This window comes from Heteronotia binoei, chromosome 21 (genome assembly GCF_032191835.1).
Source record: "Heteronotia binoei isolate CCM8104 ecotype False Entrance Well chromosome 21, APGP_CSIRO_Hbin_v1, whole genome shotgun sequence".
Lineage (NCBI taxonomy): Eukaryota > Metazoa > Chordata > Lepidosauria > Squamata > Gekkonidae > Heteronotia > Heteronotia binoei.
The window spans coordinates 50,714,877-50,741,783 of NC_083243.1; the positions used below are offsets into that span (position 1 = coordinate 50,714,877).

Here is a 26,907-nt window from a genome sequence, read left to right on the forward strand (position 1 = left end):
TGTTCCTTTTGTGTGTAATGCTAAGGGAGCGGGGATGTGTGGGGGGTACTATCCCCCCTCCCAAGCTTCTTTCAAAGCTTCTGCCATGCTTTCTACTTGTGTCCAGATCTGTCTGGGAAAAAGTGGGGTGTGTATGTGGAGTACAAGGCCAAGAGCTGTGGTTAAAGATGGGATCTGGTAGCTTCCTGTTCACCCTTTTGACTCTTTAAATTGTATTCTTCCTCCCACTCTACTGATGATAGATACAGGCAACTACAATCATGCAGTTGTGAGTGAGTCATTCCATTATTGAGTTAGATTAGATACTTCATATGGATACTTGGTTACTTGTTGGAAATGTGAGATTGAATTAATCTCTTTCCTAGGAATGAAATATTTTCTCAAGGAAATATTCTGTTCCGAGAACACTGCATATTCCCCACACTCATATGGTATACCTTTCTTCCAGTAATGTGAGGCTGAGAAACAACTGCAGAAAGACTTGTGGGAGTATTGTAAAGAGAAATCTGTGGGTACCTGTTGTCGTGTTGCCTCCATTTTTATAAATGAATCTCTGGGGCAGTTTGAGAGCAAGTATCCTAATCTTCTCAGACAGGTGCAGAAACTCCTCATAAAAAAGTAAAATAAATTGGCACCCATTTATATCACCTTTCTAAGCAAAGAAAGAGAATTCCTTCCCATGTTTTTGATCATGCCCGTAATTGTTTCAAAGAGTTGGAGGGTTCCTGGCTGAAGGTAGTCATCTTGGGTACAGTGATGCAGAGCAAAAATATACGTTTATTTCTGTCCACAGTGATGTGGGACAGAATGTTTCCTGGTGCTATATTTTTCCATGGAAAATTTTCTGCCCTGCATATGAAAATTAGACTATCTAATAGTTGTCAGGGCTGTTATGTCAAGTTAGATGGGGTAAATGGGATATAGGGTTGCCTGCTCCCACTCAAGAAATATCTGGGGACTTTGGGGGTGGATCCAGGAGCGAGGTTGTGACACTGACAAGCACAACTGAACTCTGAAGGGAGTTCTGGCAATCACACTTAAAGGAACTGCACACATTTTAAATGTCTTCCCTCTATTTGGAAATAATGAAGGATAGGGGCACCTTCTTTTGGGGCTCATTGAATTGGACCCTGTGGTCCAATCTTGTTGAAACTTGGAGGGTGCCTTGAGGAGAGGCACTGGATGCTATGCTGAAAATTTGCTGCCTCTACCTCAAAAGACAGCCCCAGATACCTGCAGATCATTTCTCCATTATACCCTATGGGAATTGATCTCCATTGAGTATAATGGAATGCCCAGCAGGCATTTCCTCCCCTCCCCACTGCTTTCTGATAACCCTGAAGTGGGGGGAGGACCTCCAAGCCGGGATCCCCTGCCCTCATCTGGGGATCGGCAACTCTAATACATGGTGTATTTGCCTTTTTTTGCTAACATAATTTAAATAAATTTGAGTTGGCAGATTTTCAGATTTGTATTTTCCCAAAGAATCCACGTTGCTGGATCAGGCAGAAAATACTCTTTCAATTTCTAATTGAACCTTGGGTATTAACAGCTAAAACATGGACATACAAACACTCATGGTGAGTTGTTCAAAAGCCACAACAGGAAGTGGTGATAAGTGTAAAATAGCTGTGGCAGATCAAAAGCCTCAAAGTGAGTTTTGAGAAATTGCTGCCTATAAACTTAAATGTAGTCTGTCTCAACAGAGGCTGTTCATATGTTGACCCTCAAAGTCTGAGGGTACTGGCACCTAATAGAGCAACCTTGCTGAAGCTTAGCAAATTTGGATCTGGTCAGTTTCTGGATGGGAGACTGCCTTTGAAATCTGTGTTCATCACCCTGAACTCTGACAGAAGAAATGCAGGATATACTAAGTAACTGAGTGATTAAAATATATATATATATATATATATATATATATATATATATATATATATATATATATATATATATATATATATATATATATATATATATATATATATATATATATATATAATATAGGAACCATACATACTCTGGTAAATAACATCTTATTTCATTAGATAGCTTGATCTCTGATCTCTGCATCTAGTTTCATTTAAAAACTAGTTTTAAAATACCACTGGTCCAATAAAGATTTTGCCCATGCCACTAATTCCTGAAGAGTAAATCAATCAGTTATTGCTCTGATTTTGTGTGGGGGGGAGGAGCTGAACTCATTTCTTTTTCACCCCCTTGCATTTATAGATGTGAGCTATCTTGAACTCTGTTAATTATACATGTCTTGAGGACAGGGGTCTCCTGTCCTACCATCTCAAAGTGAGGTGGGGTCTGTAATGTTGATCTGCTGACTATATGAAGTTCTACTCTGCAGCATGTCCAAGCCCTCGATGGTGCCATGCCATGTGCCTCAGTGACCCTGAAACAGCTGTTTTGATGGGCGGTGAAGGAGCCAATCAGCAGTTTTGCAAGGATGCTTTTTGGAAACTGGAAATTGGTGAACATCTTCTCTGATTGTATTAGTGAATGGGGGGGAGAGTGGGAGAATGGGGGAGAGCTGATGGGACTTAAGATAAGAAAGGACCATTCAGTGCTGTTACCTGGCATTCTGGATGAAAGTTGTTTGGAGGAAATCTAAAAAAGATTCAGAGGTCCTTGGGTATGGTTGAAGGCAGATAACTCTGTGAAAGCTGTACAGGCTTAAGTCTGATCAGTGCCTGGATAGGAGACCTGGATAGGCAACCCTCTGTATGCATCCCTCAAAATCCATGATGGATAGTGAAATAGAATAAGCTACTGTTTCTTGATATTTGAGCCCTGGGGGTCAAGAAGCTGGCTTTAGACGTTAACATGTTTATAGCTACTGGGGCTTCTGATTTTGCTCCTTGTCTTTTGCTGTTGACTTTGCAGAAAATGACTTCTGGTTCCCCATGGATTTCCCAGGACAAAATTTCATGCCACAATGTTCACGGGGTCACACTGCCACCTATGACCCAGACACCAAGCGTATCTACATCTTTGGCGGCCTAAGGGAAGGGAAACGCTATAGCAACATCCATGTCCTGGACACAGCATCTTGGAAGTGGCTTTGCATATCTGTGAGTGAGGGTTGAATTACATGTTACCACTTTCCACTGGCTGAACATATGAAGAGCCCTGCTGGATCAGACCAATGGTGCATCTAGTCCACCATCCTGTCTCACACAGTGGCCAACCAGTTCCTCTGGATGGCCAATAACAGGGCATAGAGGGTGAAGCCTTCCTCTGATGTTGCCTCTTGTCTCTGGGATTCAGAGGCTTAGTGCCTCTGGATTTGGAGGTTTCTCTTAGTCACCATGGCTAGTAGCCATTGATAGACTTATCTTCCACGAGTCTATCTAAACCCCTGCTAAAGCTGTTTATTCTTGTCAACAGAACTATATTCTCTGGCAGAAAATTCCACATTTTAATCACCCTCTGTGTAAAGTAGTATTTCCTTTTGTCTGTTCTGAACATACTGCCCATCAGCTTCGTTGGATATCCTCAAGTTCTGGCATTTTGGAAGAAGGAGAAAAATTTCTTTGTCAATTCTCTCCAATCCATGCCTAATTTTATAAACCTCTATCATCTTCCCCCCTTAGATGTCTCTTTTATAAACTGAAAAGTCCCAGACTCTTCAGCTTTTCCTCATAGGGAAGGTGCTCCAACCCCCTAATCATATTGCTTGCCCTCCTTTGTACCTTTCCCAGCTCTGCAGTGTCCTTTTTGAGATACAGGGACCAGACCTATACACAGTATTCCAAATTAGGCCACAGCATAGATCTATACAGGGGCATTACAATGTTGACTGTTTTATTCTCAATCACTTTTCTAATAATTGCTAATGTAGCGTTTGCCTTTTTCACTGCTGCAGCACACTACGTTGACACTTTAATTGAGCTATCCACTAGGACCTCAAGATTTTTTTCCTTCTTAGTCTCAGCAAGTTCAGACCCTATTAGCCTATACTTGAAGTTGGGATTTTTTTGTCCCATTTTGTAACACCTTACACTTACCAGCACTAAGTAGGCAGCCCTGTTGGTCTGAAGTAGTAGAACAAAATAGGAGTCAATTGCACTTTTAAGACCAACTTAGTTTTATTCAGAATGTAAGCTTTCATGTCTGAAACGTAAGCTTTCCTTGTCTGAAGTATGCATGCACACGAAAGCTTACGTTCTGAACAAAACTAAGTTGGTCTTAAAGGTGCAATCGACTCTTATTTTGTTCTACTTACCAGCACTGAATGTCATTTGTCACATTGTCACCCACTTATCTAGTTTGTGGAGGTCCTCTTGCTCTCTTCACAGTCAGCCTTGGTTTTCATCATCCTGAATAATTTTGTGTCATCTGCAAACTTGGCCACTTCACTACTCACCCCTAGTGCCAGATCATTGATGAATAAATTAAACAGTACTGGCCCCAATACTGATCCTTGTGGGACCCCACTGTTTACTTCCCTTCACTGTGAGAACTGTCAATTAATTCCTGCTCTTTGCTTCCTGTTAATTTAACCAGTTTTTAACCCATAAGCGAACCTGTCCTCTTATGCCATGACTCAAGTGTCTTTGGTGAGGTATCATGTTAAAAGCCTTTTGAAAGTCTAGGTATATAATGTCTACCAGGTCACTATTGTCTACACACTTGTTCACTTTCTCAGACAACTCAAAAAGTTTGGTGAGGCAGGACTCCCTTTTCCAGAAGCTGTGCTGATTTTCCCTCTGCAGGCTTTGTCCCTCTAATTGCCTGAGAATTCTATCTTGGATTGCAGTTTCTACTAATTTTCCTGAGAGAGACATTAGGCTGACTGCCCTGTAATTTCCTGGTTCCCTTCTGGATCCCTTTTTCAAAATTGGTGTCACATTTGCTACTCTTCAGTCTTCTAGTACTGCAGCTGAATTTAGTGATAGGTTACATATACAGGTTCATAGAGCAACGATCTCACAACTGAGTTCCTTAAGATTGCCATAAAGACCTGGAGATTTACCGGTTTTTAATTTCCCCAGTATGTACGTATATATTCAATTTACATCGCACCTTTCCCACAAGCAGGCTTACAGCAGGTTACAGGACACATAAGCCATGACATAAAACAATAGAATATCATAATTATCACATTAGTTAAGATTAGAAGTTAAAACAATATTGATAAGACCAGCATAAGACACTACCTTGGTATGCCATGAGTGGTGCCAGTGATGCTGGCCAGGGCAACTAGTAAGGGAGGCTGAAAGATGGAAGAATTTGGTAAGTCTTTTCTAAACTCTGAAGGTCTAGAATTTCATCTCTAGTCACCTCAATTTGGCTTAGTTTTTCAGTCACCTCAGTTTTTCAGACTCCCTTCCTGAAACTAGGGGCTGTGGCATGGTACATGCCCGCACTTTCCACAGTGAACACAGAAGCAAAAATGTCACTGAGCTTCTCTGCCATCTCCCCATCTCCCTTTAACAGTCTATTCCTTCACTATCCAAAGGCCTCACTGCTTCTCTGGCTGTTTTCCTATCCTACTCTGGATTTTAAAAAAAACTCCAAAAAACCCTCTGCTTGTTTATCTTGATGCTTTTAGCAACCCGCTTCCCTTTTCTTTTTCTTTTTGCATAACTAATTATTGACTTGTATTTGTTTTGCCAGAGCTTGTGGTCACTCCTGTTTAATTTATTAGGGCAGACTTACCATAAAAGAAACCTCTTACTTTTTATATCTTCCTTGACTTGTGTTGTTAACCATGCAGGCTTTAGTAGTTTAGGCACTCACTCTCCCAGCAGTTCTCTCCTGGGTTCTGTTTCCCAGCCCAGCTGACTCAGTTCTGTGGATTCCCCTACCTGACTTTATGCCAGCCTGTCAGGCATCATCTGTGAATTCCCTACTGGGAATTTAATTCCCAAATGCATGGGGCAACCATGGGCAGCCTCTCTCCATGTAATTTTCGTGATGCAAAATGGCCTCTTTGGGTGGCAACCACAGTCTGAATTGGTCTCTTGCATGGTCAAGAACTGAGTTCAAAGCTGCAAATTTGCAGCTGACGTATGACTGAAAGTCAGGTCTGGAAATCCAGACAGAATTAGTAGACAACTGCAAAGGATAGTTTGGCCTTTAAAGAAAGCATTGGTCAGCAACAGAATAGGTCCTTTAAGTTTCTCTATATGTCCATTCCTCTCTTTCTAACCCTACAGCTCATCTAACTTGTTTTGTAAGCATGTCTTCAAGTAACAGAGTGAACTAATGCCTCATTCAGATCACAGATGAGTGAGCAGGTGTTTTATGAGACTAAGTGCATTAGGAACTTGAGGGGAGTAATCCAATCATGTCAATAGCTGGAAACCCACCCCCTCCCACACACATTTTGATGTGCAGGCCCCCTAATATTCAAAGACTCTGTTGTGACTATAAATTTCCTCCTCAGGCCAAGGGGAAGGTGCCAACGCTGGCTTATCACACTGCCACTATCTATCGTAAGGAGCTGTTTGTCTTTGGAGGTGTGTTCCCCAAAATCTCATCCCTGGAGACTGGAGCCTGCAGTAATTCACTTTTCATTTTCAACCCCGAGTATGAGATCTGGTACCAACCCATTGTGGAGGGAGAGAAGCCTTTGCCTAGACTTGGGTAAGGCACCTTTTAGCTTCATATCTCAGAGAAATTTGAAAAGGAAAATACTTTTTGTCTTTCAGTTTGGGAAAAAGGCCGTGGCTTGGTAGTAGAGAATCATAGAATCACAAGAGTTGGAAGGGGCCATACAGGCCATCTAGTCCAACCTCCTTGCTCAATGCAGAATCAGCCTAGAGCATCCCTGACAAGTGTTTGTCCAGCCACTACTTAAAGGCTGCCAGTGAGGGGGAGCTCACCACCTCCCTAGGTAGCTGATTTCACTGTTGAACAACTCTTACCCCCCAGTCCCCTCCCCGATATTCAACTAGTACCTTCCTGCTTTTAATTTAAACTCATTATTGCAAGTCCAGTCCTCTGCTGCCAACAGGAACAGCTCCAGCAGGAGCATTTGCCTTGCATGCAGAAAGTGCTTATTGCAGTCACTAGCATCACCACTTAAAAAGGATCAAGTAGTAGGTGATGCGGAAGACCTCTGCCTAGGGCCTTGGAGAGCTGCAACCAGTTAGAATATATGAGGTGTGTGTTATGCGCTATCAAGTTGCTTCTGACCTATGGTGACTCTATGAATTAGTGACCTCCAGAATACTCTATCATTTACAGCCTTGCTTAGGTCTTGCAAATTGAAAGCTGTGGCTTCCTTTATTGAGGACATTTCTGACTTTAGTAGATCCTGTTGCATATCCCTTGGAAGTCAAATTGCATTGTTAGGTCTCTTCTCCCCTTGCCCAATTTGAAAATAAGTGATTCTTTTTTGGACTCTTGGATCTCCTTCTGGTGGTGCTGTGATGTCAGATGACCCATAGGAAGACAGCCCAGTGGAAACACTGCTCCTTCAGTTGACCTGATGCTCTCTCAAAAACTGGAGAGCCAGTTTGGTGTAGTGGTTAAGTGTGCGGACTCTTATCTGGGAGAACCGGGTTTGATTCCCCACTCCTCCACTTGCAGCTGCTGGAATGGCCTTGGGTCAGCCATAGCTCTGGCAGAGGTTGTCCTTGAAAGGGCAGCTGCTGTGAGAGCCCTCTCCAGCCCCACCCACCTCACAGGGTGTCTGTTGTGGGGGAGGAAGGTAAAGGAGATTGTGAGCCGCTCTGAGACTCTTCGGAGTGGAGGGCGGGATATAAATCCAATATCTTCTTCATCTTCTTCTTCCTTTCTTTTTAGGGATAGGGAAATAGTTTGAACATTGAGTTTTCCTAGTGTCTCTCCTCCTCTTCCTGCTACATGTTTCCTTTTGTGCTAGGACTCTACACCGAAACTCATACTTCTGTATAGTAAGGTTGGCTTGTCACCCTGTAATTCTAATGAAGCCTCTCTCATCATAGCACCCAAATTGTGACTTTAGCTGAAACTTCTCCTATTGACAAAAGTCCTGCTAAACTAAATGGTATTGCTTCTTGTTTTGCTTCCAAGGAGCCCAGCGTGGTACATTGTCTCTTATCTTCTCCCCACCACTGCCTTTGTCCTTGCAACAGCCTGTGAGGTAGGTTAGACTGATGTTGGTTAGATTTGAGTTTTATGGCAGAATGGGAACTTGAACCAGATCTCTTGGGGCCTAGGCCAGCATTTTGATCAATGTTTTTCTCTACTAATACATTTCTTGTGAGAGGCTTTGAGAGCCAGTTTGATGCAGTGATTAAGAATGGCAGACTCTACTGCGGAGAACCAGATTTGATTCCTCAATCCTCTACATGCAGCCAGCTGCGGTGACCTTGGGTCAGTCACAGTCCTCTTGAGCAGTTCTTGAAAGAGCTCTCTCAGCCCCACCTACCTCACAGGGTGTCTGTTGTGGAGAGAAGGGAAGGAGATCGTAAGTCACCCTGAATGACGAGCTGGGTATTAATCCAGCTCTTCTTACTTTTAATGTTTAGAAGAAAATGAAATCTTTCATACTTTTTTTGCAGTAGACAGTGTAAAATTTTTTTTGTGTATTCCTCATAATAAATTTTTTGGGGGGGGTTGCATTGCTCATTGTATTTGTGATAGATATTTTGTGTTTTGAGATTATGTCCTTACATACAGGAATCTTGTACCTTACAAATTGGAACCTGGGAGTTTCCTATGCAACCTATATGTTATCATTATTTTCACAGGGCCCCATGGGTGCTAGGCAATTTTTCTTCTAAAGATATCCCTAGCTTTGATATGGTCCCCTTGTACTGGAGGCTTCTTTGAACCCCCACCCCCTTCCATGGTGGAAGCCCCGACTGCACTAAGATTGAGGGGTGTGAATTAATATTAATTTGTGGACAAGATCTCTGGCTATGAAGATTGCATGATATTATGTATTTTCTTTGTGATCTCTTTCTTGTCTCATAGCCATTCAAGCACCCTGTTGAGGAACAAGTTGATCATATTTGGGGGCCAAATGAATTCTACACATCTGAATGATACCCACATCCTGGATCTAGGTAAGAGCTGGACAGGGCTTACCTTCTTCTGGGTCAGGTCAGAATCCCTTTTAGGCAGCTATCTTCCGATAGGCCTAGTGAGAGGAAGAGAGACGCCTGAGCATAGGAGATTACCTTGGTGAAGGGACCTGGGAAATGGCTTTGAATTTCCAGAAGTTTTCAAAGTACATGGTGGGCTGTTGCAGGATAATTAGTCCTGCAACAGAACTTGCAGCTATAGAGAATGCAACTTTGGTTTGCAGTGACCGTCTGAGTAGTGGAGCAGCAGGAATCTGTTCACTTGAGTGGGAACCTCTGACCTCTAAAATAAAGCTTTATGCACTTAAGTGCCATAAGGCTAGAAGTTCATAGCTCTCTGAGTACTATGCATGGGATGGAGAAAGAAGTCCTTTTCTCCCTTTCTCACAATACAAGAACTCGTAGGCATTAAATGAAATTGCTGAGCAGTCAGGTTAAAATGGATAAAAGGAAGTACTTCTTCACCCCAAGGGTGATTAACATATGGAATTCACTGCCACGGGAGGTGGTGGAGGCTACAAGCATAGCCAGCTTCAAGAGGGGATTTGATAAAAATATGGAGCAGAGGTCCATCAGTGGCTATTAGCCACTGTGTGTGTGAGTGTGTGTGTATATATATATATATATTGGCCACTGTGTGATACAGATTGTTGGACTGGATGGGCCATTGGCCTGATCTAACATGGCTTCTCTTATGTTCTTATGAGTATATCTGCAATTTTGCTTGTAGAAGCAGAAGGCATTTGTGCTTGATAATGTCATAAATAAGCCTGAGTGGAATTTTAAATGAGTTTAAACTTTCAAGAGTCAAAGCTCCCTTCATCAGGTATCTGATGAAGGGCTCTTAGAAGTTCATACCCTGGAATTCTTGTTGGTATTTAAGGTGTCACTGGACTCGAACCTTGACTCAACACAACTACTCACCTAAACAATTTTTATATGCAGTGATAAATAATGCCTTTTATGTTGTTAAAAATTTTTGATTCAAGTTTGATTAGAAAGAAAATGTAGCATATAACTTTCTCATCATTTCTTTTGAGGCAGGGGGCAAGCGAGAGAAAATACCCCCTTCCACTGACTTCCAAATTTGCAGTAATTTTACTGGTCTAAGGGGAGCACGGTAATATTGGGCCAAATAAATGTTTGGGGCCTTGGTTGTAACAATATGCTATTATGGCATCCTTGCCCTGGAAACATGCCTATTCTTCCTTGACATCGCAGGTTTCATGGAATACACGTCAGTTCCTTTTCATTCTGGTCAGCCATCTGCTCGCAGGTAAGAGTTGGTTATTGGTATTAGCAGCAATACTAGTGCCTAGAAGGGAAAGCCACCCCTGGTTCATGTCAGTGATTGCATGCTACTGTTGATGAGGTGGACATCCCTGAGACCTGGATCAGGGGACAGGTTGTTATAAATTGGATGTGCTTTTTTTTGGGTGATGGTAGCTGATGTTTATGTATTGTGGTTTATGGACAGATAAATGAGTACATTCCTGGGGAAGTGATAAAGACTGTGATGCAAGTCTTGAGTAGAGCTGGAGAGAATCCAGAGGGAGTCGTCTGCTCTGTTTGTTCTTGCATATATTCAGAGTTTCAAGAGCACTCCCTTTTCATATTTGCCTTTTGCTACAATTACCCATGCAGCTTTCTGTCTTGTAGACTTTATAGTGACCAAAGGTACTGTCTTCTGATTCCAGTTTCCATGCTGCCATGCCAGTATCTGATCAGAAAATGCTGATAAGTGGGGGCTGTAATGCCAAGGGAGCCTTTCAGGATGCATTCACCTTCCACCTTGGTAAGTCACTGAAGAGCTGTTGCCACTTCTTCCTGCACACTCTCCTTCAGGCCAGGACCAGGTTTTCCAGGACCTATCCCCTCTTTCCTTTGCAGATACGTTGACATGGAGTGCAGTGGTGCACAGTGAACTTTGCTCGATACCCCGGGCAGGCCACACACTATTGAACTTGGCTTCTGTCCACTTAACAGACATGGATAAGGAAAACAGAGGCAAGTGCAACCTGTGCACGGTGTTGGTCTTCGGGGGTTCCGACCGTGCTGGAAAGTTCTACAGTAGTACCAGCAAAATTCAACTGGACCTTGAGGAGGTGAAATGAACCTCCTAGAATCCAGTCTGAGTCACTGGAAGTTCTAGGCTGTGCCAAGCAGAGGCAGGAACAGAAAGGCAGTAGATGCCAATAAAATAAAAGCAAAAGAAACAAGGAGTACAAGTCAGCCCCCCCCCCTTTTTTGTATGAAGTACTTTTTCATGTAGACTTTTTATTGTCTTAATTGAATCAGTTGCTGCTCCTGAACTCCTTAACTGCTTATTTGATTTAGGATTTTGCCTAATTAAGCACTAAAAAAGCCATGGGGTTATGATCCTGCTGTGGAACTTGCTATGTGGTAATTCCTGAGCCAAAGTATGATAAACTGTGAGCTTTTTTTTTAGCCCGTACTGTTGCTGGAAGGGATGTCTCAAAAATGCTTGGACAGGTACTGTAAAGCATGTAGAAACAATGGCTTAACTATGCATCTTCTGGGTTCTTTCTCCACCCAGCTATCTTTTCTACTCAGCCACTTAATTTGACAATTCTGTGTATTTTGCAAACATCCTTTCCCTCTCTTTATCACTGTGTAATAAACTATTTCACGCATGCACAGGAGTTTTGTTTATGAAAGATCACTTGTTTCTGTCTGGACTAGATTATCTACTGATCCACTTCCTGAACCCTTGAAAAAGCTGTGAATTGAAGCAATGACAATTGTGTCACTTTAGAAATTCTGCACATCTGTATAAGTCCCAGAATCCATCCTTTTTTGGTGACTTTTTAAAAGTGTAGAATGTTCTTTGTGGAACTGATGGTATGAGGAAATGTGTGCCTGATACTGCTAAGAAAACTTGCGATCTGTAGGAGGTATAAACAACTTCCTTGTTACTGCCAGTTTATTGCTTCTGTTCCCACAATCATCATTACTTAAGAATGTAATTTTTTTGGGGAGGGGGGAGACTTATTCCCCAGAGACTCTTTGACCTTAATCTTCAGACCCTAAATGACATTCCACTCACACACTTTGTTTTGTTCATCATCTTCCCCCTCAAGACCTAGCAAAAGTCTGTTTAATTACTTCAGTATGATAGTACCTTCCCCTAGTGTGCAAATGTCTATGCCGTCAAGCTACAGCCACTTTTGCCAGCCACAGTGATTTACCCAAGCTGGCAGCAACTGGAACTCAGGCAGGAAGTTTGCAACCTCTTTTCTTATAAATCAGCTTCATGCTGACATGTACACAAGGTGCTCCACAGTAGACATATTTGCATACCATGACCTCATCCCCTTTGATTTTCCAAAAGCTGGCTGAAAAGCATTCAGCATTGGTCTTTGCTGAATCTGCCCCCAAAGGGGGACTCCCACGTCCAAGAACACAGCAAAGGTACAGAGAAGTCAGCAACCCTGGCAGTACGAAACGAAAACAGCTTTTAGCCTCTTAGTTCTGGAGGAGTATCTGGCTGCCGGGATGGGTGGCTTGTCTGGAATTCCTCTAACTCCAGAAGAGCTTTGTTGATTCTTCTTAGTGTGGGGTACGGAGTAAGGTCCACTTTAAATCTAGGGGAAACACAGTTTAGTAGCTACTGTAGCAGCATGCTCTGAAAATAAGTAAAGTCAAGTGCTTGTACAAAGACCTCCTTTACAGAGGAGAGTCTCTCACCTGCTTTGGGGGAACAACCTTTATCAGCTTTCACTTATTAGCAGAGTGATGAACACATAACTGAGTGTCCTTATCCAGAGGGGCCACAATTTAGATTATGTGGAGATTGTTGAATGGTGACAGGACAGTAAAGCATCAAGTGGCTCCATGCCAGGTGAAAATTAACCATCCAGAGTGGTTCATGAAAGGTTAAGTAGCCACAGGAAGTGGTGCAATTGAAGGTGTACAGATGGGACATGAAGGACACAGATGTATCAAACTCTCAAGCCTCTCTTTCCATTGGTCAATGGATCCTAACATTGGGTTGCAGACACAGTTCCCCAACTCTGGGTAGCATATGTAAGAGGATAACTGACATCAGTGGTCTGGGACTACAGATGTCTCAGTGTTTGTCTCTCTGTGTAAAAGAGAGCAATGCTTATGACCTTTGGAGCAGGGCTCTGGAAATAAAATCCTAATAGAAGAACATTTATAATATGACCATCTGAAAAATTGGGAATCTGCCTCAGTGCAAACTGCCAGCCATTCCTTTAGGGCAACTAATGGAACCCCACCTGACCAAGTAGCTTGTTGTTGCTTACCTCTCTGCATTGTACACCTGAGGGACCAAGCAAAGGTCAGCCATGGACACCTACAATGAAGAAGGAACAAGTAATTCACGCGCCCTTCTTCTGGAGCCAGAGACTTCCTGTTAACACCTTTCTCTCCAATGTGGGCTGCTGGCTAGAGTGTTGGACCATTATTGTATAATTTTGTTGTTAAGTGAAGGGGACCACTATTCATTTATTTGCACGATTTATAGCCTATCTTTCTCATAGGGACTCAAGGCAGGTTACGTAGAGTCAATACAATCAACCAATTTGGACATTTAGTAAACAAAGCATTAAGACTGTAGAAGTCTGGAAACAAAAAACTGAAGCATAGCATAAATATTAACGTGACACACTACAATTCATAATAGGATCCTACTCACAGTAAGCTGTAAATGGTAGTATAGGTCACAGTCCCTAATAATTTATTCAATCAAGTTTGTGAAACATTTTGTAAAGTTTAAACATATTACTTGTGCAGAAAAGCCCTCTTTTCATACTTTGGTTCTTGGGCTCATCAGGTTTTTGCTTTGGCTGTTTGCCCCTTACCAAATGCCTTACACTACCCAGTGGTAGTTTTCCCGTGGAAGTCAAAGCGCTGAGCCCTTTTAATGTTTAAGATAAGACTTTATGATACAGAAGATGAGGGGAAGACTTGCAGTAGATGGTAGGCCATGTAATACAAAATATCATATTAAAATATACTTATCAAACACATGTATGAATGTGTGCTTGTTTTCAAAATGTTGCCCTGCTGCTGTTTAGTGAGCTGCTGGAAATGGAGTTGAGGCCTACTCAAGCCTTTAAGGCAGAGGTGTCAAACTCATTTGTTATGAGGGATGGATCTGACATAAATGTCACTTTGTTGGACTGGACCATGCATGCCATAAAATCTAATACAAGGTACAGAGATATTAATTTTATAAAGGTGATTTCATATGTTGAATGGCAATAGCAGGCTTGATTTGATTATGTGTGATATGCAGAGGGGTAGTAGGCATGGAGATACCAGCGTTGGTAATGAGATAGGAAACCTAAGTCTTAGTTCCATACAGAAGGATGCAAAGAATAAATGGACATAAGTCTGACATTAGAAACCACACTATTCAGTTGCTGGCCTAAAGCAGCAGTGCTCTTACAAAGGAATTTCAAAGGGAGATTATGATAATGAAGTTCCTCCTGGAGTGAACTGAGAGCTAGCTTTCCTGTCTTATTACCAATGCATGCTGCTATCATTTGGCATCTGAAATCACTCCACTCTCCAAGATATAAGACCAATCCAAGTGTTCTAATTCCTTATCAGGGTCTTTTTTGAAAGAAAATAAATCCAGATAGGAACAAGAAATCAATTTAAAAAAAAACTTTTCCGAATAAGCCAAAATAATTCTCAGTGGACATTGTTCTTGTCAGAAGAATCCATCCTTTCACCCTGCCTCCTGCCCTCCAAAGAAGAAGGGTACTTGACCATAAAAGCTTATATCTGGAATAAAATGTTGGTCTTAAGTCTGCCACAGGAGTGCAACATTACTCTCACTTTCTTTCCTCTCCCTTTGTCCCCAAAGGAGGAGAAGCAGGTCCAGAGAATCAAGCAGAAGGGGGTGGGGGTGAGAGAGGCAGAGACAGGCTGGTCTTTTTATCTCTCCCACATGAAAATCTCCATGTGCCTCTGTGTATGTGTGTGTGTGTGAGAGAGAGAGCAAAGGAGGGGGGAAGGAGGCAAGAGGCAGGAAGTAAGAAGCAAAGAGCCATGGAGGGAGCTGGGAAAAGCAAGGCAAGGCACAGCTGAAGTAGCAGGAGAAGGAGGTTGCTTGGGAGGGTGGATTTGAGCCCTGCACAGGATGGACAAATGCTTGACACCCCTGCTTTAAGGCCTCTTTAAAAAGCATCCATGCCTCCTTCAGGACCCACTAATATTTCAACTGCATCCCTCAGCATCTTCAGGGGCAACCTCTTTGTACAGAAAAAAAAGGTGCACTGAAACGCGGTGGTGGAAAGTGCCAGCAAATGATGGTGATCCATAAGGTTTTCAAGGCACGAGACATTCAGAGGTGATTTGCCATTGCCTGCCTCTGCATCATGATTCTGGTATTCCTTGGAGGTCTCTCATCCAAATAATAGCCAGGGCTGACCCTGCTTTGCTTCTGCTATCTGATGAGAGCAGGCCAACCTGGACCATCCAGTTCAGGGTGCACTAAAATACACTGTGCAATTATTAGCAGTAGGCGGTGCTACTGATTCTTGTACTTGCTGTATCTAATACTTGGTAAGCTACGAGAGACCCTGGCTGGAGGTTCTGAAAATGGTTGCAAATAGATGGTTACAGTGGTAGAGTTAGTATTCTGATTTTGCTGGCTTTACAGGTAGGTCACACAACATAACTAAATAACATTGGTGAATTTAACACTGTGGATGTTAATGGGTGGTGAATACCATTGTTTTCAATGTAGACTACTGGAAAAGAATAACTACATTATCCCTATGTTCTCTATGTATTTAAATCCTTGTGCGCATAAGCATACATCTCAGCCTACTGGACCTCTGCACTGAATATACTGCACAGAAAAGTTCCTTACCTGTGAAAATCAGGGTAGATCCCTGGTGATAGTCTAGTTACAGAAACGTGACCAGTTCTGGGTCTGCAGTTCTACTAGTGATCAGAGGTGTCAGTGAGCTCAGGTTGTCTTACCTCATCTCCAACACAGTAGCGTCCAGATGTTTCCTGCAGGACCTGCTCCAAAGCTGGAGGAACAAAGTTGTACAATTGTTAAAAATCAGCAGCTCCTCCTGTCAGCATAGAGTTTTGTGTAGGTTAATGAATGGTGTGTCCTTGTGTATGTGAAGTGTGATCAGGTTGCTTCCAACTAATGGTGACTCTATGAATTAATGACTTCCAAAACATTCTGTCATTGAGAGTCTTGCTCAGGTTTTGTCAGTTGATGGTTGTGGCTACTTTTATTTAGTCAATCTGTCTCATGCTAGGTCTTCCTCTTTTCCACTGCTTTTCTGCTAATAAAAACGAACAAGGAAATATGAAATAATACCTGGAAGCTTTTGAATTTGTCAGTGTTAGAAATAAAAATGGCAAGTGGGCTGGAAGAGACACCTCTAGAGAAAACCATCACTATGGACATTAAGATACAGAAAGGGGTAACATACTGGTGGTGGCAAAGCCATGTGGTGTGGGGAATTTCACAGAAGGCAGTGGTAGGGGGTGAGCTGAACAATTTTCCATGTCCCTTCACCTTTTCCCCACAATTTACACATCTCATACAAGCAGGTGAGGGAAGAGCTCCGTTTCTGCCATTCTCCCCCTCCCCTATCCCTTGTCAAAGTCCTACAGTTTGTATGTGGGATTAGGAATCTTATGTTTGCTGGATGTCTCAGCTCCATTCCAACAGTCCAATGTGAATATGAAGGCAGTAAATTCCAACATAATTCCTTTGGTCTGCTCTTAGTGGTTACTGAGGCCGTATCTGCAGAAGCATGGATTGGTCCAGCTTTGTTAAGGGCCATTCTTTATGTTCTTATGCATTAAAGGTTAGTTGTACTTTTAAGGTTATTGTCTGAGAACTTGCTGAAGACTGATTTCCACTGGTTGTGTGTCTTTGCCAAATGACCTCTCTATTTTTGTTTAAAATATTTCTTTCCTGCTTTTTCCCTCTTAGGGAGGTCTTAAAGAACTTCCAAGATGCTTGAAGGATCTTGTAGCTGTTTCATTGATTTCTTCTAGTACAAGACAGATCATCCCTGTAACCTCCTACTTTACTGGGAGAGCTAAATCTAGCTATAATTCCCTATGGATCCCACCTTTAAAGCCATGAGAAATACACTGCTGGGCCCATTCCAGCTTCTTCTCCCCAAATTGCTGCAGGACAGTCAGGTTCTGAAAAATACAAAAAGAGTCTTACGGTTAGGTTGCCTCGCAGCTTAGAAGTTAACTATGGCTACACATAGGCAATACTGTTTTTAAAAGAGTTTGAGAAGGTAGGAGGGAGAGCCATTGTTATCTTTGTTGCTATTATAGCTAGCTTTTCAATGGTAGCCAGATTTTGAATACAGCAGTGTCTGATTGGACAGCAGCACTGGCTCATATGACCCGTGGCATAAGGTGCTTTGCCTTCTAGACAGAAAGTGGCTTAGGTGCACAGCGGCAGGAACATGCAGATGGGGCCTTTGGATTCAGGGACTATGCTTGGGCTAGACTGAAACACTGCGGGGAGAAGTATTTGGCTCTTGCACTCTGAGTTGCCTAGCCCTGCACTACTTAGTCTAACAGGGATATGAAATGTTGCAAAGCCTGCATGTTTTTGTTGTCCAGAGATCATGGGATGTATGCACATCTGGAGCAATGATATAACCTAAAACATGCCCAGTCACATGTGGTCCTATACCCGGGATTAGACAATCTAGGTCATCCTTCTATAATTCTATTTTTTTGCATATGGGGCAACCTAACAATTAGCATTTCCTAGGTCCTCTTGGACTAGTACCCTTTAGCATGTCAGATAACTCTACAGCACTAGGGAATGGAGGACAGAGACAAGACTTTGAACAGGAGTAGCTGACAAAGTCTTTTCTTGAAGCCATTCTTAGCTTCAGTTTCCTCCAAGATCCTACACTCTTCATTTTCTAAAGCTCTATAACAAATAAGGACATAGAGGTCTGGTGGTACAGGGTAGCAGTATTCAAATAATAATAATAACGGGATGGGGTTATAAAGTAACTCTTTCTACCCTGGAAAGGAACTTCCATCTTCCCGACATTCACTTGGACTTGGTGTCAGCAGTGACCTTAGATCAGACAATGCTGTGGTGGATACCCTGACAAGAGACAATACCTGTAATGGTTGAATTCCAGAAGCAATGAGATCAGAGATCATCCGGACTTGAGCTCTCTTCTTAGGATCCTGAGGTAGGATCCTAGGGTTTGGCTGTGTCTCCTCCAGATACTCTATTATGGCCAGCTGAAATAAACAGAGAAAATTGGGTAAGACTTGACTTGATAAAGAGGGGAAAGTGATTATCTGGGGTATAGCAAAGAATTAAGGCTGAATATTCCAGATCATGGTATAAGCTGAACAAATGTTAATGGTGTTCGGGTTCTGTGCATCAACTAATGGTATGTCACTATGGAAAACCTTGGTAGGATCTTAAAATGACAAACTATTAAATTTTTAAACTGAATCAGGGTGGGATCACAACACAATACAATTCTTAAGTGTTCCTGGAAGATCTTATGCTACGGGTTTTCCTTTCAGCAGATCCCAACTGATACTGAAAAAGCTATACCCTTAAAGAAGGTACAATGTACTTGATCTGGACAATAGCATCAAGTAAATAATCAGTACAGACTTTGTACTCACTGACTGAGAGAGAGTGATGCCATCAATTCTGAGTGCCGGGACTTGTTGCATTGGATTCACAGAACAGAATTCAGGTGACAGCTGTGGAAACAGGACAGTTTCTTACACGCACTGCAATCCTAAACAGAGGAATTTCTCCATTCTAAACTCATTGATTTCAGCGGGCATAAAATGTGTACTTCTGCTTAGGATTGCACTGCAGTTCCAGAATTTTCCTGAATACCCCCCACATTTACTTAATTAGAAATTATATCCTGCTTATGATCCTCAGAAAGAAACTCTTTTGTCTGAGCTGCAGAACCAAGGGTGATAATAGCCACCTTCTGAAAAATACTCTCCACATGCAGAGGATCTGGGAAGAATGTTTGCCCTGCAGCCTCTTGATTTAAGTCCAGCATAGTCTCTCTAGCAGTCTTTGCCCCCAACACCAAGACAGAGAATGAGAAAGAACTGACTCTAGCAACAGCTTCCTTCACTTTCTGTTAATTCCTGGCAACTCATCAAACTTTGGTATACCTTTCCTTGGTTAAGAATACAGTTTCTCAGCCTTTGTCTAAAGGAGCAAGCCTGCTCAAGTCAAAGCAACCATTATCCAAACATTCTCAGTGCAGCATAAAGGCAAGGCTCATTCTTGTTTTCAAAGTGAGGAGAAATACAGAAAGAAAAAGAAAAAAAAAGAGGAAGGCACAGACTGTGTGGTGCTCCAGCACACTTTAAGGTACTAGAGAGAGAAGTTCCTTTAATTTCCAGCACTAACCGTTAACATTCAGATAGATTCAGATGGGTATCTGAAGTAAGCAGTGACTCTCAAAATCTCACACACTACCACAAATGTTGTTAGTCCTTATGGTGCTACTGCACTCTTACTCTTTTCTACTACATTGACATTCAGAGTGGGACAAAAACTCAGTTCCTGTAAAGGTTGGGAAAGTTAGGCTGCATTGAAGCAACTATATTCCTTTTAAGAACTGGAAACCTTACAGAAGTCAGATAGAATTTGGCTTTGAGTTTGACCAGGGCTATTTTTGTAGAAAAAGCCCAGCAGGAACTCATTTGCATATTAGGCCACATCCCTGATGCCACAATTGTTTCACACAGGGCTTTTTTGGTAGAAAAGCCTATCAGGAACTCATTTGCATATTAGGCCACACCCCTGACACCAAGCCAGCCAAAACTGTGTTCCTGCTCAAAAAAAGCCCTGAATCTGACTATTTTAAAGGTATTTGTTATTACAGATAGAATGTTCATAGAGAAATGGGATCTGTCTTGAAAGAGAACACTGTTAATTTTTGTTGTTATGGCTTCTGATCATGCACGGTGTGCAGACTGAACACAGCTCTCTCCTTACCTGCTGCCCTCCATCCTTCACAAGATTTACTGGTGCGTGATCATAGGCAATTCCTTTCAAAGCCAATGCTGCAAAAACAAAAACAGATGATACAAATTCTGTTAAGTTACGTACTGGGATCCATATTTTACAACTGGATAGAACTTTTTCCCTCTCACCACCAGTCCTATAATGGATACCCACTGAAGCTGATGAGAAATAGATTCACAACAGACAAGGGAAGTATTTGTTTACCCAATGAGGAATTAAATTGTAGCATTCACTCTCAGTGGACTTACTGATAGCCATGAGCATAGACAGCTTTAGAAGGGAGTTAGATTCATGGAGAAGTCAATCAATGACTACTAACCATAGTGACTATAAGGAACCTCCACGTTAAAACTTCTGAATACTGGCACCAGGAAGCAAAATCAGTAGAAGGCATCAGCCTCTGCTTTGTTAGTGACCATCCAGGGAAACTGTTTGACCACTGTGTGAGAAACAGAATGCTGAACTACATGGACCACTGGTCTGATCCTGTTTCTTAGGCACTAAGGGCAAGCCTCCCCTTGTTGAGTTATACAAGTTTGCTTCTAATACCTATTTCCTTCTAATGCATTTTTACAATGCCTTTAAAGAATGCAGTGAAGGCAGACATTTGGATTGTGCTATTTCTGTATCTCTCAATTAATTCCAGATCTGGAATACAGAGAACAGCCAAATACAAAAAGCGAATAGCCACATAAAAGCTCTTAAGAATGCAGAATGATTTCAGAATATCCAATATGGGGGTGAGCTTGGTCTGTATTATGAAAGTTTCCCGCAATTTTTTTTTACATCATGCCTGGAGATCACTTCTGCACTGGAACTGACATATAGCTATTGTGTATGGTTTTATGTATGGCATACATAGGCTGCAGCCAATCTCTCTTACATGCACATGAAGAGTGTGACTACCACATGTGATATCCTAAACACAACTTCTATTATACTCCCATTTGGTAATGTGTGAAATAGCCATAACCAGCAGATTTCTTCCTCCCTCTCAAACTAACTCTAGTGTTTTTTTCTCAGTCTAGCGAGTAAACGGAAAACACTTCAATCCCCCAAAGTGCCTAATCTTTCTGTTGTGTATTTTGCTGATCTCTGACTTAATGAGTCACTGATTAACTCAGTTTTGGCAAGCAAATGTGATAAGCATGGAATAGGATTTAATAACTGTTCTTACCAATGCGTACTCTCCAGGAGCAGGAACTTCTGAAATAACTATAAAGAACAGGCTGCAGGAATATAGGGGGAGGGGGATAATATACATTAATTTGCAACTGTTGAAGCTTAATTAATATAGAAGAATAGAGGCAATGCAGTTATCTTAGTTTACAACCAATGAAGTTGATCATATCCCATGAAAGCTTAACAGGGCAATTCTAAGCAGGTCTACTCAGAAGTAAACCCCATTTTATGCAATGGGGGGCTGTCAACAGGCCTAGAAAAAGTGTCCCCACTTTTTAAATTTTCAGCTTTCACTGAAATAGGTGGGGAGTTCCTCTTTGAAATGCCAGGTTATGAAAAAGAAAAAACATGCTTCCTATAAGAACTGGAGCAAATGTTCCAGAATGGGAAGTAAATAGGAAGAAATACTCCGCAATGAGATAAGACAGCTCCCCAGACACCCTCAATCTTCTTTCTCTCACCTTTTTAGAAGCTTCCATCCCGTGTGTTCATATAGTATCCTCTTGTGAAACTCAGCTCAAACTGGGGAAGTGGGGAGAAACTTCTGCAGCCAAGTAGTTGCAAAAGCCCCACCCCCCTTAGCTGTCAACTGGCAGAGAAAAGCAAGAGAACTATGACATTTTCAAGCCCAGATGCTGAAAAAGGCAACAGCCAAGTGAATTGTGTACAAAATAAATGCAGAACTTTGTACTGCGAAATCAGCAAACTGTGCCAGTATTACTAAACTCACATACAGAGTTTAGTTCAGTTACTGCTAGACTAAGGATATTTTGACAGGATAGAGACCAAGCAGAGACCCGGGAATCAGAAGAGACAGCGGAAAATGGGACTGCAAGGGTCAAGAACCTTCTCACCAGGCAGACACTCTGCCCAGTTTATTTAACTATTTGCAAAATGTATATCACAACTCCTGCTCACAATGCTTGAGGAAACTGTCAACAAGCAACAGTCTTTTCTAGGTCCTGTGCCATCCAGAACATATTTTTTAAAATGTGTATTCCACATGACTCCCAATCAACAGTTTGTTTTAAAACCAACCATACCTTTTCATGATCCAGTCAAAAGCTTTTCTGTAATCTATGAAACACAAACTGATTTTCTTCTGAACAAAGCAGGAATCAAATCACACCTTTAAGAGCAACAAAGTTTTATTCAGAACATAAGCTTTCGTGTGCTAAAAGTACACTTTTTCAGACGAGGGAATAAGCCCACTGTACTTTATTCCCTCGTCTGAAGAAGTGTGCTTTTAGCACACGAAAGCTTACGTTCTGAATAAAACTTTATTGGTCTTAAAGGTGCACCTTGACTCCTGCTTTGTTCAACTGCTTCAGACCAACACGGCTGCCCACCTTGATTTTCTTTTGAATGTCCCAGGAACTTATACATATTTGCAATATGATCTCTAGTGCTTCTTCCTTTTCTGAATCCAGCTTGAACATCCGGCATTTCTCATTCCATACAGTAACATTCTTTCTTGTAAGCTTTTGAGCATTGCCATAGCAATTACCAATTTTTTTTAAAAAAAAAAAACCTAAAAATGCCATCTAGTGGCACCACAAGGGGGAGAAAGGCCAGAGATGACTGTCAGACTTTTAAAAATCCAGAAGGGCTCCAGAGAGCACCACTGGGCCACCAAAGATTCCCTTTGAGTCCACCTACCATGCTGCCCAAGCAAATCACATGTCCAGCTCCCTACACCATTAGCAGGGCAAGAGACCCTGTACTTTTGTCCCTTAATCCCTACCCTGATCTGGATAGCTAGCCTGATCTTGGAAGCTCAATAGGGTCAGCCCTAGGTAGTACTTGGATGAGAGACCACCAAGGAAGTCCTGGGTTGCTGCACAGGGGCAGGCAATGACAGGCCACCTCTGTTTGTCTCTTGTCTGAAAAACACTACAGGCGTGCCAAAAATCAGATGTCACTTAACTGCACTTTACATACACAATCACTTCCAGCAGCCCAAGTCAGAAACCTTTTTCTTTACTTTATTTATACATCCCCTTTCTCCTGCACAGGAACCCAAAGGAGCTTACAATATCCTCTCCATTTTATCTCACAGCAACCTTGTGAGGTAGGTGAAGAAGAGCGTATGCAACTGGGCCAAGGTTATCCAGCAAGCTAAGCTTCTACAGCAGAGTGGGGATTCAAACCTGGATCTCTCCTAGTGATCGGCAGTAGCTAGGGAGCCATGTGTGCCTCTTCGTAGCATCATTGCACAATTGCTATGTTACTTTTCGAAAACACATTTTTGTCTATTCTGGCTGCACTCCTAAATAACTTTTCTGGAAGTAGGTCATACTGAATGACAAGTACTTATTTCTGAGTAGACCTGCTGCATATTGCAGTGGTAAAATAACTTTTTTAAAAAGCCTATATTTGCAGACTTAAAAAGGTAAAGGTAGTTCCCAGTGCAAACACCAGTGGTTTCTGACTCTGGGGTGATATTGCATCACAATGTTTTCACAGCAGACTTTTTACGGGGTGGTTTGCCATTGCCTTCCCCAGTCATTTACACTTTACCATCAGGAAGCTGGGAACTCATTTTACCGACCTCAGAAGGATGGAAGGCTGAGTCAACCTTGAGCCGGCTACCTGAACCCAGCTTCCACTGGGATCGAACTCAGGTTGTGAGGAGAGAACTCAGACTGCAGTACTGTAGCTTTACCACTATGTGCCACGGGGCTCCATCTCCATTACCTTTATTATCTCCATTAGCAGACTAGTGTAATACAATTGTGATAGTTACACACCTTGTAATAACAAAGTTCCAATCTGTGGCTGCATTCTTCTGCACGACTGCCTGCCTAGGAGTAAGCTCCACCATACTCAGTGGGATTTACTTCAAATTGGTTTGCTTGGAAAGTGCCCCTTTTGTCAGTGATGAAGTGCAAGGAAGTTGGGAGGTTATTTATTTCACTGGTATAAAATAAGAGTGTAATAATATCATATATCATATTTTATATGGCACCAAGCCACATAAGAGTGTAAAAATGGGTTTTCCCGGCACTATCCCTCCAACATCGTTTGCAGTGGGACACTGTCTGATTCGTGAAGCTTAACTACTCATATTAGCCACCAGCTATGGGTCGGTACATACAGTCAGCAAAAACAAGACCTGGAGCTGACTGTGGCTCAGATCATGAACCACTCATCGCAAAATTCAGGCTTAAACTAAAGAAAACTGGGAAAGCCATTAGGCCATTCAGGTATGACCTTGATCACATCCCTTATGAATATACACTGGAGGTGAAAAATAGGTTTAAGGAACTAGAGTTGATAGAGTGCCTGAAGAACTATGGATGGAGGTTCATGACATTGTACAGAAGGCAGCAATCAGCACCATCCCAAAGAAAAAGAAATGCAAGAAAGCAAAGTGGTTGTCTGATGAGGCTTTACAAATAGCTGAGGAAAGAAGGAAAGCAAAAGGCAAGGTCATGTTAAAGATCCTACAAGCTAGGCTTCAGCAGTATGTAGATCGGGAACTACCAGAAGTTCAAGCTGGGTTTTGGAGAGGTAGAAAACTAGAGATCAAATTGCCAACATTTGATGGATTATGGAGAAAGCACAGGAGTATCAGAAAAACATCTATTTCTGCTTCATTGACTATGCTAAAGCCTTTGATTGTGTGGATCACAACAAACTGTGGCAAGTCCTTAAAGAGATGGAGTACCAGACCACCTCACATGTCTCTTGAGAAATCTGTATAAGGGTCAAGAAGCAACTGTTAGAATGGGATATGGAACAACTGATTGGTTTAGAATAGGAAAAGGAGTTCGACAAGGATGTATGTTGTCACCATGCTTATTTAATTTATATGCAGAGTACATCATGCGGAATGCTGGCCTGGATGAAGCACAAACCGGAATTAAGATTGCCAGGAAAAACATCAACAACCTCAGATATGCAGATGACACCACTCTAATGGCAGAAAGTGAGGAGGACCTAAAGAACCTCTTGTTGAGGGTGAAAGAGGAGAGCACAAAAGTAGGCTTGAAACTCTCAACATCAAATAAACTAAGATCATGGCATCTGGCCGCATCACACCTTGGCAAATAGAGAAGGGGAAGACATGGAAGTAGTGACAGACTTTACATTTCTGGGATCCAAGATCACTGCAGATGGTGACTGTAGCCATGAAATTAAGACGTCTGCTCCTTGGGAGAACAGCTATGGCAAACCTGGGCAGTATAATAAAAAGAGATATCACCCTGCCAACGAAAGTCCATATAGTCAAAGCAATGGTATTCCCAGTAGTAATGTATGGCTGTGACAGCTGGACCATAAGGAAGGCCGAGTGCAGAAGAATAGATGCTTCTGAGATGTGGTGCTGGAGAAGACTCTTGAGAGTCCCTTGGACTACAAGAAGATCCAATCAGTCATTCCTAAGGGAAATCAACCCAGACTGTTCCCTGGAAGGTCAGATGCTGAAGCTGAAGCTCAAATACTTTGGCCACTAAATGAGAAGGGAGAACTCCCTGGAGAAGATCCTGATGCTAGGAAAGCCAGAAGGCAAAAGAAGGGGATGGCAAAAGATGAGATGGCTGGACAGTGTTACTGATGTAACAAACACAAATTTGAGCAGACTTCAGAGGATGGTGGAAGACAGGACTTTGTCCATGGGGTCGCAAAGAGTTGGACTCGACTGTGCAACTGAACAACAACAATAAAAATGGGTCGGTAACGATTCGGTGGTACTATCTTTACTTTACATAGAGAGCAAAGTTTTTACAAAGATAAGAAAAACGAAATCGCGAGTTACTTTTGTATATACACCGGAGAAAGCTTTAAATCTCTGCAGGGCAGTCAAAGCAAATACCTTCGCTAAGGCGGCACACATCTTGCGTTCTTTCTTTTGTTCAGTCTCTTCCTAAACGAGCCGCAACATCTTTTGCTCTATTCTGATCTTTTTAATGGGGCCGGTCTTGAACAGAGACATGGTCGTATTGACAGAAGGCGTCTTTCATAAAAGTTGACGGGATTCTGGGAGTTGTAGTTCTAGCTCAGCTCTTAAAACATTTCTCAAGTGGTGACGGGATCAAGAAAGTTTACTATCCAGATCAGGCTCCCAAAGCAAGCAAGCAAGCTTTGCTGACTGCTAGTGTGTGTCTACTTGAAATTTTTTAATGACTAAAATAATTTTATAATTTGTTTGGGCATGAGCCTTTTAACAAAGGAGCATGGTCTTTTAACAAAGTTTATAAAATGTTATCCTTTTCTTTCTTTTTTACAAAGTAATGCTAATGAAGGCATCTCAGTGGTTACTGCCACTGGTCATCATTTTGAAACCTGGCATTCAAAAGCCAGCATTATGAAGTCACTTGTAAAGTCACAATAGGTGATCTGTGTGCATCCTCTATGGGGCCAGTCACCTCACTTCAGAGCAGCCAAGAAGACAGCCATGGCCTCTTCTGACTTTAATCACATCAGATGATGAGATTCAAAGTGCCACAATGAAAGGAAAAGGGAAGAAGCTGATCAGTCTCTCAGAGAGACAGAAATTATTAAGCATATCAAGGAACAAAGCCTACTGAGGGAAAATCAGGATGGCTTCTGTAAAGGGAAATCCTGCCTCGCAAAACCTCTTGCCGTTATTTGAGCAGCTTTTGACAAGTTACCTCATCAAAGACTTCTGAGTAAAAAGGGTAGAGGTAGGTTTGT

At 42.1% G+C, this 26,907-nt stretch overlaps 2 protein-coding genes across 4 annotated transcripts in view; one reads left to right on the top strand and one right to left on the bottom strand.

The window, feature by feature from the left end:
* Positions 1 to 11,687, top strand: part of LOC132589944 (uncharacterized) — a 33,144-nt gene extending 21,457 nt beyond the window's left edge. For both annotated transcript variants that reach the window (XM_060262745.1, XM_060262746.1), the window contains 7 exons: positions 2,357 to 2,479; positions 2,893 to 3,080; positions 6,401 to 6,600; positions 8,920 to 9,011; positions 10,251 to 10,305; positions 10,727 to 10,824; positions 10,920 to 11,687. In XM_060262745.1, coding sequence (XP_060118728.1) covers positions 2,357 to 2,479; positions 2,893 to 3,080; positions 6,401 to 6,600; positions 8,920 to 9,011; positions 10,251 to 10,305; positions 10,727 to 10,824; positions 10,920 to 11,143 — 980 coding nt within the window. In that variant the 3' untranslated portion in view covers positions 11,144 to 11,687. The remainder of the gene's footprint in view (positions 1 to 2,356; positions 2,480 to 2,892; positions 3,081 to 6,400; positions 6,601 to 8,919; positions 9,012 to 10,250; positions 10,306 to 10,726; positions 10,825 to 10,919) is intronic.
* Positions 11,688 to 11,955: 268 nt separating this feature from the next.
* Positions 11,956 to 26,216, bottom strand: GSTZ1 (glutathione S-transferase zeta 1). Of its 2 annotated transcripts, none has more exons than XM_060262747.1 (9): positions 26,066 to 26,216; positions 21,245 to 21,296; positions 20,038 to 20,105; positions 18,690 to 18,770; positions 18,165 to 18,290; positions 17,135 to 17,210; positions 16,014 to 16,066; positions 13,319 to 13,368; positions 11,956 to 12,634 (listed from the first exon to the last, which is right to left on the bottom strand). In XM_060262747.1, the coding sequence occupies exons 1-9, from the start codon at positions 26,084 to 26,086 to the stop codon at positions 12,508 to 12,510; spliced, it is 654 nt and encodes a 217-aa protein (XP_060118730.1). In that variant the 5' UTR covers positions 26,087 to 26,216; the 3' UTR covers positions 11,956 to 12,507. The 2 variants fall into 2 exon arrangements, with proteins under 2 accessions (XP_060118730.1, XP_060118731.1); XM_060262748.1 differs by lacking the exon at positions 26,066 to 26,216 and adding an exon at positions 21,711 to 21,910.
* Positions 26,217 to 26,907: the final 691 nt, after the last annotated feature.